Source organism: Chiloscyllium plagiosum, unplaced genomic scaffold (assembly GCF_037043375.1).
Source record: "Chiloscyllium plagiosum isolate Xiang-an unplaced genomic scaffold, Cpla_swu_hap1 HiC_scaffold_48, whole genome shotgun sequence".
Taxonomy (NCBI): domain Eukaryota; kingdom Metazoa; phylum Chordata; class Chondrichthyes; order Orectolobiformes; family Hemiscylliidae; genus Chiloscyllium; species Chiloscyllium plagiosum.
Window position 1 is genome coordinate 15,726,473 of NW_028270186.1, and position 15,083 is coordinate 15,741,555.

The 15,083-nt window shown below is 48.0% G+C and overlaps 1 protein-coding gene and 1 pseudogene across 2 annotated transcripts in view; both read left to right on the top strand.

Annotated features, from left to right (window-relative positions):
- LOC122542975 (tumor necrosis factor receptor superfamily member 1A-like) overlaps nt 1–14,644 on the top strand; it is a 33,960-nt gene extending 19,316 nt beyond the window's left edge. Inside the window, exons 3-11 of one of the 2 annotated variants that reach the window (XM_087984473.1) lie at nt 179–310; nt 749–863; nt 3,228–3,322; nt 3,408–3,542; nt 5,183–5,347; nt 5,871–5,905; nt 9,482–9,775; nt 11,171–11,219; nt 13,486–14,644. In XM_087984473.1, coding sequence (XP_087840599.1) covers nt 179–310; nt 749–863; nt 3,228–3,322; nt 3,408–3,542; nt 5,183–5,347; nt 5,871–5,905; nt 9,482–9,775; nt 11,171–11,219; nt 13,486–13,772 — 1,307 coding nt within the window. In that variant the 3' untranslated portion in view covers nt 13,773–14,644. The remainder of the gene's footprint in view (nt 1–178; nt 311–748; nt 864–3,227; nt 3,323–3,407; nt 3,543–5,182; nt 5,348–5,870; nt 5,906–9,481; nt 9,776–11,170; nt 11,220–13,485) is intronic. The other variant, XM_087984474.1, reaches the window with a different exon arrangement.
- LOC148135699 (uncharacterized) lies at nt 3,829–5,105 on the top strand (annotated as a pseudogene).
- Nucleotides 14,645–15,083: the final 439 nt, after the last annotated feature.

Here is a 15,083-nt window from a genome sequence, read left to right on the forward strand (position 1 = left end):
GGCATTGCTATGTGTTTGAATGGAACTGCTGTGATTGTGGAATCTGCAGTGAAGGAATACTACTGTCACTTGTGAATCATTTTAAAATGCCCCACTGAGTTTGACCAACTCGCCCCTCATCGCAAGGGAGTGGTTATTGATCTGACTTGTTCGTTAATGGCCTGCTCACCGATTACAGGAACCTATGTGGCTGACAGCTGTAACACGCTCTATACCAGGGGCAATTGCCAACCTTGTACTGAGAGAGAAGACTATACTGAATATCCTAATGGCCTAGACAGTTGCCTGGCCTGTCATTCTTGTAGAGAAGGTAAGAAGTCAGAGTTAAAACTATTCCTGGGTTAAACTTTGAAACGTTTCTGCTTTGCATTAAGTCACCTTTGCTCTGGAAAGGGATGTCTTTACCACCCTTGTGTGCGACCATCAGGAAGATGTATCGCCAGCTGTGGCTCTGAATTCCCTCAGCTCCAGGTCAGAGGGTTCGGTTTGTCAGATGTTACAGCACAGAAGTTCACACTGTGCTATGCTATCTGTCTGACACAAAAACAAATCTGCAGATGCTGGAACCCAAAGTAGACAGGCAGGAGGCTGGAAGAACACTCCACCTGCTGATGCTGCCTGGCTTGCTGTCTTCTTCCAGCCTCCTGCCGGCCTACTATGCTATCTGTCTGAAGCACCTTTGAATTGCTCGTCCTTTGTTCTGCCTGCAAATGGACCAATTTCAATTGCTTGCTGCGTTGCTCCACAGATCAGGAGGTCGTGTCTCCCTGCTCTGCACAGAACAACACGGTGTGCCGGTGCAAAACAGGAAAGTTCTGCTCGCGAGAGCAGTCCTGTGAGATATGCAGGAAGTGTCGAACCAGGTGAGACAGATTGGTCTCATAACTACATTGGGACTGGAATGATTGTGTGTGTGTGTGTGTGTGTGTGTGCGCGCGCGCTGGGCATCCCATTTGGGTTCAGGTGGGCTTCATAGGCTACTCGAACCTGCAAAGTCAAGTCTGGCTGTGAATTTATATAAATTTACTGTTCCATTCATTGGAAGTGGCTGCACTCAGGCACATCACCACGTCCATTTTGTCCCCATCAGACATACCCAGGACGGGAACATCACAGTGTTAGATAGAGAGAAAAACTCTCTCTATTCTTTACACGAAAAGTAAAGCTCCCTTGACACTGTCCCCATCAAATAACCACAGGTCAGGTCCAGCACAGGGTTAGATACAGAGTAAAGCTCTCTCTACACTGTCCCCCATCAAACACTCCCAGGACAGGGACAGCACAGGGTTAGATACAGAGTAAAGCTCTCTCTACACTGTCCCCCATCAAACACTCCCAGGACAGGGACAGCACAGGGTTAGATACAGAGTAAAGCTCTCTCTACACTGTCCCCCATCAAACACTCCCAGGACAGGGACAGCACAGGGTTAGATACAGAGTAAAGCTCTCTCTACACTGTCCCCCATCAAACACTCCCAGGACAGGGACAGCACGGGGTTAGATACAGAGTAAAGCTCTCTCTACACTGTCCCCATCAAACACTCCCAGGACAGGGACAGCAAGGGGTTAGATACAGAGTAAAGCTCTCTCTACACTGTCCCCATCAAACACTCCCAGGACAGGGACAGCACGGGGTTAGATACAGAGTAAAGCTCTCTCTACACTGTCCCCATCAAACACTCCCAGGACAGGGACAGCACGGGGTTAGATACAGAGTAAAGCTCTCTACACTGTCCCCATCAAACACTCCCAGGACAGGGACAGCACAGGGTTAGATACAGAGTAAAGCTCTCTCTACACTGTCCCCCATCAAACACTCCCAGGACAGGGACAGCACAGGGTTAGATACAGAGTAAAGCTCTCTCTACACTGTCCCCCCATCAAACACTCCCAGGACAGGGTCAGCACAGGGTTTGATACAGAGTAAAGCTCTCTCTACACTGTCCCCATCAAACACTCCCAGGGCAGGGACAGCACGGGGTTAGATACAGAGTAAAGCTCTCTCTACACTGTCCCCCATCAAACACTCCCAGGACAGGGACAGCACGGGTTAGATACAGAGTAAAGCTCTCTCTACACTGTCCCCCATCAAACACTCCCAGGACAGGGTCAGCACAGGGTTTGATACAGAGTAAAGCTCTCTCTACACTGTCCCCCATCAAACACTCCCAGGACAGGGACAGCACAGGGTTAGATACAGAGTAAAGCTCTCTTTACACTCTCCCCCATCAAACACTCCCAGGACAGGGACAGCACGGGGTTAGATACAGAGTAAAGCTCCCTCTACACTGTCCCCCATCAAACACTCCCAGGACAGTGACGGCATGGGGTTAGATACAGAGTAAAGTTCTCTCGACACTGTCACCCCCATCAAACACTCCCAGGACAGGGACAGCACGGGGTTAGATACAGAGTAAAGTTCTCTCGACACTGTCACCCCCATCAAACACTCCCAGGACAGGGACAGCACGGGGTTAGATACAGAGTAAAGCCTCCTCTACACTGTCCCCCATCAAACACTCCCAGGACAGGGATAGCACAGGGTTAGATACAGAGTAAAGCTCTCTCTACACTGTCCCCATCAAACACTCCCAGGACAGGGACAGCACGGGGTTAGATACAGAGTAAAGCTCCCTCTACACTGTCCCCCATCAAACACTCCCCAGGACAGGGACAGCACGGGGTTAGATACAGAGTAAAGCTCTCTCTACACTGTCCTCCATCAAACACTCCCAGGACAGGGACAGCACGGGGTTAGATACAGAGTAAAGCTCTCTCTACACTGTCCCCCATCACACACTCCCAGGACAGGGACAGCACGGGGTTAGATACAGAGTAAAGCTCTCTCTACACTGTCCCCCATCACACACTCCCAGGACAGGGACAGCACGGGGTTAGATACAGAGTAAAGCTCTCTCTACACTGTCCTCCATCAAACACTCCCAGGACAGGGACAGCACGGGGTTAGATACAGAGTAAAGCTCTCTCTACACTGTCCCCCATCACACACTCCCAGGACAGGGACAGCACGGGGTTAGATACAGAGTAAAGTTCTCTCTACACTGTCCCCCATCAAACACTCCCAGGACAGGGACAGCACGGGGTTAGATACAGAGTAAAGCTCCCTCTACACTTTCCCCCATCAAACACTCCCAATGCCGTTGTATTTTGTGATACGACCATTTGTCCTTGTTTGAATATTCTAATTCTTTCATCTGGTTTTCCAGCTGTCCGGAAGGTCAGACTGTGAAAACTGCATGTACTCCGACATCAGACACTGTGTGCGAAATAAAAATATCCCCTGCAAGAAGTCTTTCAGCAGGTGAGTATTTACCAGAATTGATGTGCAAGAATAGTTTTGCTGTTGTGTCCCAACGTTGAATAACTGGAATGTTGTCTTTTTTCAGGTGAAATTGCCGCAATCGTATTTGGTATTTCCCTGGTTATTGGGTGTGTACTGCTTGCTTGGCACTGGAAAAAAATTGAGTGCTGCAAGGCGACGGCTAACTCCCAGGCAAATGGATGTAGGAATCAGTGGCAAGGTAAATGTATGAATGAGTTGACAGATTTTAAGGCATATTTGTTTGTTTCTGGTTTGCCTATCCTCACATCTAAGGGAGCAGATATGTACCAGAGCCTTCCTTATCAGGACTGCCTTCAGCCACTGTCCCAAATATACCACACTGCTCACCCACTTCTGCTCACGTCCAAACATTTTTCCTGCTGCTACGGTTTGGCCAAGAACCGGTTCCTCCCTCGCTTCCAAATTTCCCAATTCCTCGTAACATCCTGCATTTCAGAAGCTGCCCCCAAGCCCCTTCACAATCAATGACAGACGTTTGAGCACAGTCAATGACGGAGTATTGATGTAAGCACAGTGTACTCCCACAAACACTCACTTTGGGCAAACACTTGGCCTTGGCAGCACTCTGTTGGTACCAGACCTCTGAGTGTGGCACTCCGTCACTCCTGGCCCTCAGACAGTGCGGCACTCCCTCATCACTGACCCCCCGACAGTGCAGCACTCCCTCAGTACTGACCCTCCAATAGTGCGGCACTCCCTCAGTACTGACCCTTTGACTGACAGTGCAGCACTCCCTCAGCACTGGCCCTCTGACGACTCGGCACTCCCTCAAGTACTGACCTTCTGACAGTGCGGCACTCCCTCAGTACTGACCCTCTGACAGTGCGGCACTCCGTCAGCACTGACCCTCTGACAGTGCAGCACTTCCTCAGTACTGACCCTCCAACAGTGTGGCACTCCCTCAGTACTGACCCTCTGACAGTGTGGCACTCCCTCAGCACTGGCCCTCCAACAACTCGGCACTCCCTCAGTACTGACCCTCTGACAGTGCAGCACTCCCTCAGTACTGACCCTCTGACAGTGCGGCACTCACTCAGCACTGACCCTCTGGCAGTGCAGCACTCCCTCAGCACTGACCCTCTGGCAGTGCGGCCCTCCCTCAGTACTGATCCTCTGACAGTGTGGCACTCCCTCAGTACTGACCCTCTGACAGTGTGGCACTCCCTCAGCACTGGCCCTCCGACAACTTGGCACTCCCTCAGTACTGACCCTCTGACAGTGCGGCCCTCCCTCAGTACTGACCCTCTGACAGTGTGGCACTCCCTCAGTACTGACCCTCTGACAGTGCGGCACTCCCTCAGTACTAACCCTCTGACAGTGCGGCACTCCCTCAGTACTGACCCTCCGACAGTGCGGCACTCCCTCAGCACTGACCCTCTGACAGTGCAGCACTCCCTCAGTACTGACCCTCTGACAGTGCGGCACTCCCTCAGTACTGACCCTCTGACAGTGTGGCACTCCCTCAGTACTGACCCTCTGACAGTGCGGCATTCCCTCAGTACTGACCCTCTGACAGTGCGGCACTCCCTGAGCACTGTCCCTCTGACAGTGCGGCACTCCCTCAGTACTGACCCTCTGACAGCGCAGCACTCCCTTAGTACTGACCCTCTGACAGTGAGGCACTCCCTCAGTACTGACCCTCCCTGATTCCGAACCTTTCCATTGTGCTACTCCAGCCATAGCGACCCTCTGGCAATGTGGCACCCGCTCGGTCTGCGATAGGATTTGAAGTTGCGTTGTGGATCCCACACACGTGAACCCTGGCTCATTGGTAACGCCAAAGTGCTCTGATTGTCCCTGTCTTCTTTTTTTGTTTAGCCCTGGCTGTCCTCAGCATGTTGCAGTCCAAATTTGGCAATGGTGTTCACCAGGACGCAGAAGAAAGAGCCGACTGTGACAGGACACTGAAGGAGGTGGCCACAGAATCAAACCATGACAGTGCTGCAACAAGTCATGAGAACAAGCATGGCGGCAGAACGAGAGGTGAGCCTACTGTAAATACAAGGTTCTGGTCACGTCGCATATGGGGACACAGTCTCAGAGAAGGGAGCGATTGTTTCGATAAGGTGGAATTTCTTCCCTCGCAGGGATTTGGAATTCTGCACCCGAGAGGCAGTGAGTGACACGTTATGTTTGAGGATGGGTTTGACAGGTCTGTTTGTGAGAAAAATTTCATTCAAGTCCATGATCAGCCATGATGGTGTTGAATTGTGCGAGGGGCTGAATGATCGAATCCTGCTCCTGTTTCTTTGACTCTGCTGACTCAGGTCCACCTCTTTTCTTCGTCTTGGACCTCTGAATCTCACACTCAACTCCTCCCTCTTTTGCTTGCTCCCACTGACCAGCCAATTTTGTATGAGCAGTATAATCAGTGTCGAGTATAAATACTGTACTCATGCATGTCATCATGGGGGAATGGTGGTTCGGGAGATTGGTTTGGATAGCCTGCGGTCATGTTGCTGGTATTTTGTTTCTGTAATGTAAATGTCATCTCTGTGCATTACAGATCCTACCTCCAGATCAACAGGAATCAATTCAGTGGTGAGTAAATGATGAAAAAAATCTAAGGAACTACAGACGCTGGAAATCAGAAGCAGAAATAGCTCCAAAACCTGAGCAGACCTGGCAGCATCTGCGGAGAAATGATCCCGGAACTCCAACTCTGCTTTCTCTCCACAGATGCTGCCAGGGCTTCTCAGATTTTCCAGCCATTTGTGTTTTTCTTTGTGGTGAAGTGATGAACTTGGCTGTGACAGGGTCCCGATCACCAACCCTCTCTGAACTGCTCCTGAATTGTGCTCAGTTGGCGCAGCATTGGCATCAATGATATGGGCGGGTCCGCAGACACACTGCAGGGCTGAGGGCAAGTCAGGACATGCCTGTGACAGAACGAAAGGGGAAGGAGACTGTAAAATCTCAACTTTCACAAGCTGTCAGCTCATGATTTGAGAAGCAGCAGCTTTCCGCCATTCTCTTTTGGTTTGCAACTCTGGTCAGGTTTCATTGGGACAGAGGGACAGAGGTGCTGCAATGTTCACACTGGGCCCATTGCAAGGGCTGATGTTACCGACATAGCAACGAGAAACAAGTGTTGGCCTGTTGAGCCTGTTCTGCCGTTCAATAAGATCATGACTGATCAGATTTTCACCTCAGCTTGACATTCCTGCATCCCCGATCATTTTTCATCACTTTAAAAATATTTAAGGATTCTGGCTTTTGAAGAAGGGAGTTCTGAAGCCTCTTAACCCGTTGATAGAAAGAAAATGTGTCCTCAGTCCGGCCACCCCTTATTTTTAAACACCAACCCTGGGTCCTGGATGTCCCACTAAAAGGACGCGAGAGTGTGATGCTGGGAAAGCACAGGCAGCATCCGAGGAGCAGGAGAATCGACGTTTTGGACAAAAGCCCTTCATCAGGAATGGAAATCCTAGCAGTCTGGGATGGCATGGTGGCTCAGTGGTTAGCACTGCTGCCTCGCAGTGCCAGGGACTTTGGTTCCATCCCTGCCTTGGGCAACAGTCTGTGTGGAGTTTGCACGTTCTCCCCATGTCTGCGTGGGTTTCCTCCCACAGTCCAAAGATGTGCAGGTTCGGTGAATTGGCCGTGCTAAATTGCATTCGTCGGGTAAATATAGGGTCGGGGAATGGGTCTGGGTGTGTCGCTCTTCAGAGGGTCGGTGTGGACTTGTTGGGCCAAATGGCCTGTTTCCATACTGTAGGGAATCTAATCTTATTCCTGATGAAGGGCATTTGCCCGAAACGTCAATTCTCCTGCTCCCTGGACGCTGCCTGTGTTTGTCCAGCACCACACGCCCCACTCTAATCTCCAGCATCTGCACTCCTCACTTTTGCCACTAAAAAGAAATGTCCTTTCAACATCTAACCAGTTGAGTCCCATCTGGATCTTCGGCATTTCAATTAAGTCACCTCTGGACTCTTCCAAATTCCAGAGGATACAGGCCTAGTCCGTCAAGCTAGTCCTCATGACGCAATCTGGGTATTGGTGTGGACTGTGGGGTTTATGAGAATGAGGGATGCCCGTAAGTGTCTCAAGGCCAACTTGGAATGGGGAACAAAATGCTAGCAGCCAGTAATGCCCACATCCCACCAGTGAACGAAATTGTAGGTTTGATTCAAGGGGCATTAACATCAGCATGGCGGCTGGGCTGAGTGGCCTGGGCAATTTTTTACGAGTTGGTTCCATTGAAATAACGGAAGTTCTGATAGGGCTTGATAACCTGGGTTTGAAGAGACATAACCTCAGTACCCTGAAATGTGGAGAGATGTCTTTGCTCAGAGGGTTGTGAATCTTGGACATTTTTAGCATTCATTGCCCATCCCTCGTTGCCCTTAAGAAGGTGGTGATGAGCTGCCTTCTTGAACCTCTGCTGTACATCGAACTACAGTGCTATTCCAGAGGGCATTCCACGTTTTTCGACTCAGCGACGCTGAAGGAGTGGCGATATGTTTTCAGGTCAGGGTTCCTTTCTCGTTCGGAGGTGGGACGTGGGCATTACTGGCTGCTAGCATTTTGTTTCCCCTTCCAAGTTGACCTTGGGAAGGTGGTGGGGAGCTGCCATCCTGAACCACTGCAATTCACATGCTGTAGGTCGAGCCTTCATGTCCTTTGGGATGGACGGTAACTTGCAGGCAATGACGTTCACACGTAAATGCTGCCCTTGTCCTTCTAGATGGTAGTGGTCATGGGTTTGGAAGGTGCTGTCTCACAATCCTTGGTGTATTTCTGCAGTGCAGCTTGTAGGTGGTACACTCACCGCTGTAACTCAGCGTCAGTGGTGGAGGGAGTGAATGTTTTTGAGTGTGGCGCTAATCAAGCGGGGCCTGCTTTCTCCTGGATGTGTTGACCTTCTTGAGTGTTTATTGGAGCTGCCCCCATCCAGAGCAAGTGGGGAATATTCCATCACATTCACACATGAATCCTGTCGATTTGGGTCAGGCTTTGGGAGTCAGGAGATGAGTTACTCGCCACAGGATTCCCAGCCTCTGACCTGCTCTTGTAGTTACAGTTTTTAGATGGCTGGTCAGGTTTGGTTCTGGTCATTCTCCACCCACGAAGTCTGATTAATGAGTACATTTGAGACATATCGATAGAAATGGGAAAATCAGCTGGGCTGACGGAGTTGATGTTAGAGTTCAATCATGATCTTATTGAATGGCGTGGGGTGTGGTGAGAGAGGCCAGGTGACCCACTCCCAGGTGTGTTTCCTACACGCTGCCTACAGTTGCTGTACCGTTCTCGTTACCTGATTGATTAAGTGTTGCAGAGACCACCATCACCACCAAAACCAACACGACCCCCACCCCCACCCACAAGGAGAACTAAATTTCCCCAATTCACAGCACTGCATCTATTTGCTGATCATCAGTTAATTCCTCTTCAATTCTGAATACATCCTAGGGTCCTCCAAAGCTCTTTTCCCAGGATCCCTTTGTCACAAAATGCGAAATGATCTTATGGACAGGGTATGAGGAGCGTCCCGGTGTTTTGTGCCAAGATGGTCTAATGTCTCAGGGTTCCGGACAGATCTGTAATAAACCGTATCCGAATTCCACAGAGATTTGCTTTCAACCTTCAGTAAGTCGGGTCATTATTGGCACAGAGGATGGCCATTCAGCCCCTCAAAATTCATGTTGGCTGTCTGTACAGCAATCTAGTCAGTCACGTTGCCCCACCTCTGAGAACTTGTTTACTGAAGTGCCTGTCCAATTGCCTGTTGAAATCATCTCAGGAAGTGCTTCCTATTCAGTTATCGAGCGATCGAGTGAGAAAGGCACAGTGGCTCAATGGTTAGCACTGCTGCTCTCGCAGAGCCAGGGACCCGGGTTCAATTCCCACCTTGGGCAGCTGTCTGTGTGAGTTTCTTTCGAGTGCTCCAGTTTCCACCCGCAGTACAAAGATGTGCTGGTTAAGTGAATCGGCTGTGCTAATTGCCCATAGTGTTCAGGGATTTGTAGGTTAGTTGCATTCGTCAGGGGTAAATGTTGAGTAATAGTGGAGGGGAATGGGTCTGGGTGGGTTCCTCTTCGGAGGGTGGTTGTGGACTTGATGAGCCAAATTGCCTGTTTCCATGGTTCTGTGATATCTGTCTTCTCCCAGCAGGATATTAGGAGCCCAGCTACTACTGGTGAGAAACTGGCCAATGCTCTGAGCCAAGATCAGGATGAGTGGATGAGTTTATTACCAGGGAGCTCAACTCGTTTCGTGCAAAGCTCACCTGGGATGACCTCTGGCTCCGTGAGTGACCCTTTGCTGGGGAAGCCTCAGCTCAAACCACAGATGGGAATTTTCAGTCCACCTCACGCTCGAGCTGAGGCCAGTTGGACCGGAGATGCTTCATTGTCGCATTCATTCAGCACCCAGCCTGAGGAGCAGTCCCCTGTTCAATGCAAGGTAAGTCCACGAGAAAACATATCCACGTTAAGCCTCATCCTTGGGGTGGTGAGTGGGCAAGACAGGGAATATATGATATTATCCATTTTGTTGGGAAGATTGGAAAAACAAAATAAGTTTGAAAAGATGAGAGACTGGGAAATGTTGGTGTTTCAAAGCATTTGAGTGTCCTTGTCTGTGAGACACAGGAAGTGAAAATCCAGGTGAAGCAAGCAATTGGGAGACCCAGTGGCATGCTGACCCTTACTACAATGCGGTGACAGTATTAGAGTTCAGGAAGCCCACTGCATTGATGTGAGGCTTTTGTAAGACCACATCTGGAACACGGTGCACAGTTTTGCTCTCTACCTCTCAGAAAATACAACACAGAAACAGACCCTTCGGTGTAACACGTCCATGATGATGAGTTTCCCGAAATAAACTATACCACTTGTCTGCATTTGGCCCATGAACCTCCAAACCTTTCCTGTTCACGTACCTGTCCAAAAGTCTTATAAATGTTGTAACTTACCTGCATCCACCACTTCCTCTGGCAGTTCATTCCATGCACGTGCCACCCTCTGTGTGAATAAGTCATCTTTCTCCTCTTACATTTAAAAATGTGTTCCCTAGTTCTGAACTCACATGTACATGGCTTCGAGTGAGTGCGACAAAGGTTCACTGGATTGATCTCTCTCAGACTGTCCTATGAGCAGAGATAGTGTAGATTGGCCCCATACTCCCTGGAATTTAGCCGAATGAGAGGTCGAAATGCATAATGATTCTCAACGACCTGCCAGAATGCATGGTGGGAGGTGGCTTTCCCTGATTTGGGAATCTCAAATGATGGGGTCACAGTTCTAGCCATTTAGGGCTGAGGTGAGGTCGAAATTTCTTCATACAGAGGTTGGCAAACCTTTTTAATTTTCTACCTCAGAGGGTCATGAATTCTCAGGCATTGAGTTTATCCTCAACAGAGGTTGGAAGATTATTTTGTTCCCTGAAGGACTTGAAGGGCAGTGGCTTTCGGATTTTGTGCATGGGGAGAGGTTGCATTCAAGCCTAAGGTCAGCCAAGACCTGACTGAATGGCTTGAGGCCTGTTCGCATCCCTTTTCGTTTTGTTGTAGTTTCGGGAGTTCAGCAGCTTAATCCATTTCACTTGACGCGTTAAATTGAATTCTGAGGGAAGTTTTCTCACTTTCGATTTAACACGCCAACTTGGTTTGGCATCAAATTTTAGCAGCATGACAATTCGCAAAACGCTCATCCCTGTTGGCCCTGAACACACGACGCTCAACAATGTCTGTGCACATCAGAACCTGGACAGGAATTGTCAGCACCGACCTGCGTTCCAGTTACAAAAGGTTGAACACCTTCACCTTTTAATTTCAGTTTGTTAACCTGTATTTTACAGGAAAGTCCTCATCCTTTTCAGCTTGCTGAAGAATTGTCTCAAAGCAAAGGTAAGCTTCTTGGTGATTTACTTTGTTGGGGTCTTGTGACTGATGAGTAATTTCTTTTCAGTTTCTCTTCAGTTCTCAGGTTTTAATCCTGATTTTTTTGCTGTATCCTCCTATGATTTTCACCCCTCTCTTATCCTGCTGATCAGGTCCTCTCTCTGATATGTGTGCTCCTCCAATTCTGGCCTCTTGAGTATCCCAAGTCTCCACCATTGGTGGCCGTGTCTTCAGCTGACTTGCCTCCGAGCTCTGGAAATGCCTTCCTGCACCTCTCTAGCATCGTCTCTATTCTTTTTAAAACCTGCTTCTTTGACCAAACTATTTGTCACCTGTCCTGTTATCTCCCTTTGCGACTGGCTGGCGAAACTTCTCTGTTAAATTTTTCTGTGGGTATGCACTGGGCGAAAGGTGCGATATTGATGCAGTAGCTTGCGTTTGTCATTTGTCAGGCTCTGGTGAGCAGCCTGTTCACGGGCGGGTCAACGTTGGCTGGAGGGAGAGTTCTGGGGAGAATCAGGTCCCAACCCTCATGTGTATCTCTCCAGAGTTTAGCTGTACATCTCAACTGAGGTTTCTGCTGTTGCAAGGACAGGGTGTCACCAGTTTCCTGTGAGATATGAAGGTGCTGATTCACTCTGATATATCACCCTAGCAGACGTCACTGTCAGCTGTCACACGAGATAGGCAGACTACTGGATAGCGAACACATCTAAGCTTGGGTTGCTGTCGATCATACAGGGGTTGGCAGGTACCTGGTTTGGATCCATTTGCCCAGACTGAACAGTCTCTGATCCAGTCCCTTCCCTTTGTGATTCTCCCTTAGCTTTGAGAATGGAGGTGACATGATGGTAATGTCATTGACCGCAAACCCAGGGGCCTGGGCTCATGATCTGGGAAACAAAAACACAAACCCAGCAGGTCGGCAGCATCGGTGGAGAGAAAGCAGAATTAACATTTCAAGTCCAGAACTAAGTTCTGAACTCGCAATTGTATGTAAGCTCACATCAGCACATCGGCTACTTGCTGAGGAACAGACAATCAAATACTGAAACAATTATTTAAACTTTATGGCAAAATGTGACCAGACGAAGACCCCCAAGTCAGCAAGTTAAGCCTCACAAACCAACTTGGCTATTACCCATTAACGGTGGAATTGAGCCATGATCCCAACTAACAGTGTCTGTCTCTGGATGTGTCCAGGGTTCGATCCTTACGCAGCATTGTTCTCCAGAATTCTGCTGAAGAAGAATCCTGGAACTTGTGTCGTATTTTCTGACCTTCAAGCTTAGGATGTGACATTCTTGGTGAAGCCCTCAAAAGTCTGGAGCTTATTTTCTTGTCAGGAGTAGTTTATCAGTTTAGATTAGATTCCCTACGGTGTGGAAACAGGCCCATCACGTTCACACCGTCCCTGCGAAAAGAAATCCACCCAGAGGCTTTCCCATACCCAATATTTACTCCTGACCAGTGCACCCAACACGATGGGCGATTTAGCATGGCCCACGTCACCGATCCTGCACATTTTTGGAGTGTGGGAGGAAACTGGAGCAAACCCACATAGACACAGGGAGAATGTGCAAACTCCATACAAACAGTTGCCCGAGGCTGGAATCAAACCCAGGTCCTTGGCGCTGTGAGGCAGCAGTGCTAACCACTGAGCCACCATGCCAACCCTTTGTTCTTTGTTATATTCAGTGTTAGCTGTCTGTTTAAAACACAGCTTGTCCTGAAATTAACTCCTTAAGATTTTCTGCATTTGCCCTTGTGGAGTAAGGCAAGCAGTTGTTCGAACAGGTTTCTTTATGGAGCTGTAACTCTTTCTCTTCTGAGGCGTGGCTAATTGTTTTCAATTCCTCCATAACACTTCATCCTTGTCTCTTACCAGCTTATTCCAGACAGAGTAATTTCTGATTCTCTCAATCCACGAACAGTTCTGAAGTTTACAGAATAACGCAATGACGAGTTAACTGCTATCTGAATTGATCCGAGTAAGCTGACCAGTTCAGGGGCAATTAGAGTTGGGCCACAAATGTTGTCCTTTCCCAAGGATGGCTACATTCCTTCCAAGAATGAAGATGAACAAAAAAAACAAAACACACTCCAGTGAAATTAGTTGATTCACTCCAGCCTGAAGCCCTCTATTTTACGCTGCACGCCCTGCACTCTCTTGTGTGGTGGTCAGGTGCATGACTGATCTCTCGGGTAATTTAGCTCTCTGAAAGTGACGACATGAAAATGAAAATCTTTTAACGTGCTGATGTCTTTTCAGATTTGTCACAGTATTTCCCGTACTTTCTGGATTCCGTCCCTATCAGAAGATTCAAGGAGTTTATGCGGAAACTTCAGCTGACTGAAAATGAAATTGACGAGGCTGAACGCAACAATGCAAATAACATTAGGGAAGGACATTATCAGATGCTGCGTATTTGGTCTCAGAAACAGGGTAAAAAAGCCTCGATTACATTTCTACTGCAGGCTCTATGTGACATGGAACTGGTAAAAGCAGCGAATGACATATATCATTGTGTAGTCAATCATGGAACCAAAGTGCACTGAATTTCAGGAATGATTTTGCAGAAACGCTTGATGAGAAATGCAAGCATTTAGCACGAGATCTGCTGGAGCCAGCACGGACTGGCAGTGCACTGCACTTTGGCCTTGAAACATTGGAAAGAACTCCATGCTCAGCGACTACAGATTATGCTGAAGCAAAAGGACAACACAACATTCTCAATTTTCGTGTTAGCATCTCCAGCCCTGAGATTCTTCAGCAAGGAAGTTTAATGCACTTGTCTCAAGCATAGAAACTAGTTCGGTCAAATAATTATTTGTATTTTTTAAGCTATTTTAATAAAGTTATTTTTAAAGACTATAAAACCTTCATAACATTTGACTCCACATGACAGGATGGAATTTTGAATCAATGAAGAATGGAGAATTGAACCTGTTTTATTGACGAAGTACAATCAGGGCTGAGACAGACAGATTAATGATCAGAAAGGAAATAGAGGATTATGGGCATTGGAGCTTGTGTTTTTAAGTGATACAAAAATGGCCAGACTTTAAAAAAAAAAGCTTTCTTCAGCATAAGTGAAAGATAACGGTGCCTTTGAGAAAGTGAGTTTTTAAGGCACAAGGGAGCATTGTCTAACAAGTTACAAGAAACATTCAAGGATAAAGATTTCGAAGATTTGTAACAATGTAGAAATAATGAAAGTGTAACTCAAAGATAGAAAGTTCCCAAGGCCTCGAGGTTACAATAACTGCGAAACGACATGAAAAAAAAACTAAGAACCATAGGAGTGTCCATCATTGATCAGGTGTTTACAAGATTGGTCGCACAGAAGAGAAGGAGGTGGTACATTAACTTTGTTATGTATGATCATTGTAACACAAAATGTATAAAACTACTGCTTTTTACGATAAAATCAGAGTGTGTCGTCAATCTCTCTTCCAATTTGAGCTGAAGATTAAGGAAATGATTGTGTTTTCACATTGAAGCCAGATTTGGGAAAGATCCTTTGGCCCTCTCCCTGCACTAATTTTGTATGACATGGTGGCTCAGTGGTTAGCACTGCTGCCTCACCGTGCCAGGTTGAATTCCCACCTTGGGTGACTGTCTGTGTGGAGTTTGCACATTCTCCCGGTGTCTGTGAGGGTTTCCTCCCACACTCTAAAGATGTACAGGTCAAGTGAATTGGCCTTGCTAATTTATCCATAGTGTTACGTGCATTAGTCAGAGGGAAATGGGTCTGGGTGGGTTACTCTCTGGAGGGTCAATGTGGACTTGGAGGGACGAAGGGTCTGTTTCCACACTGTATGGAATCTAATCTAACTGAATACAAGTCCACTGTATCCTGAATCTTC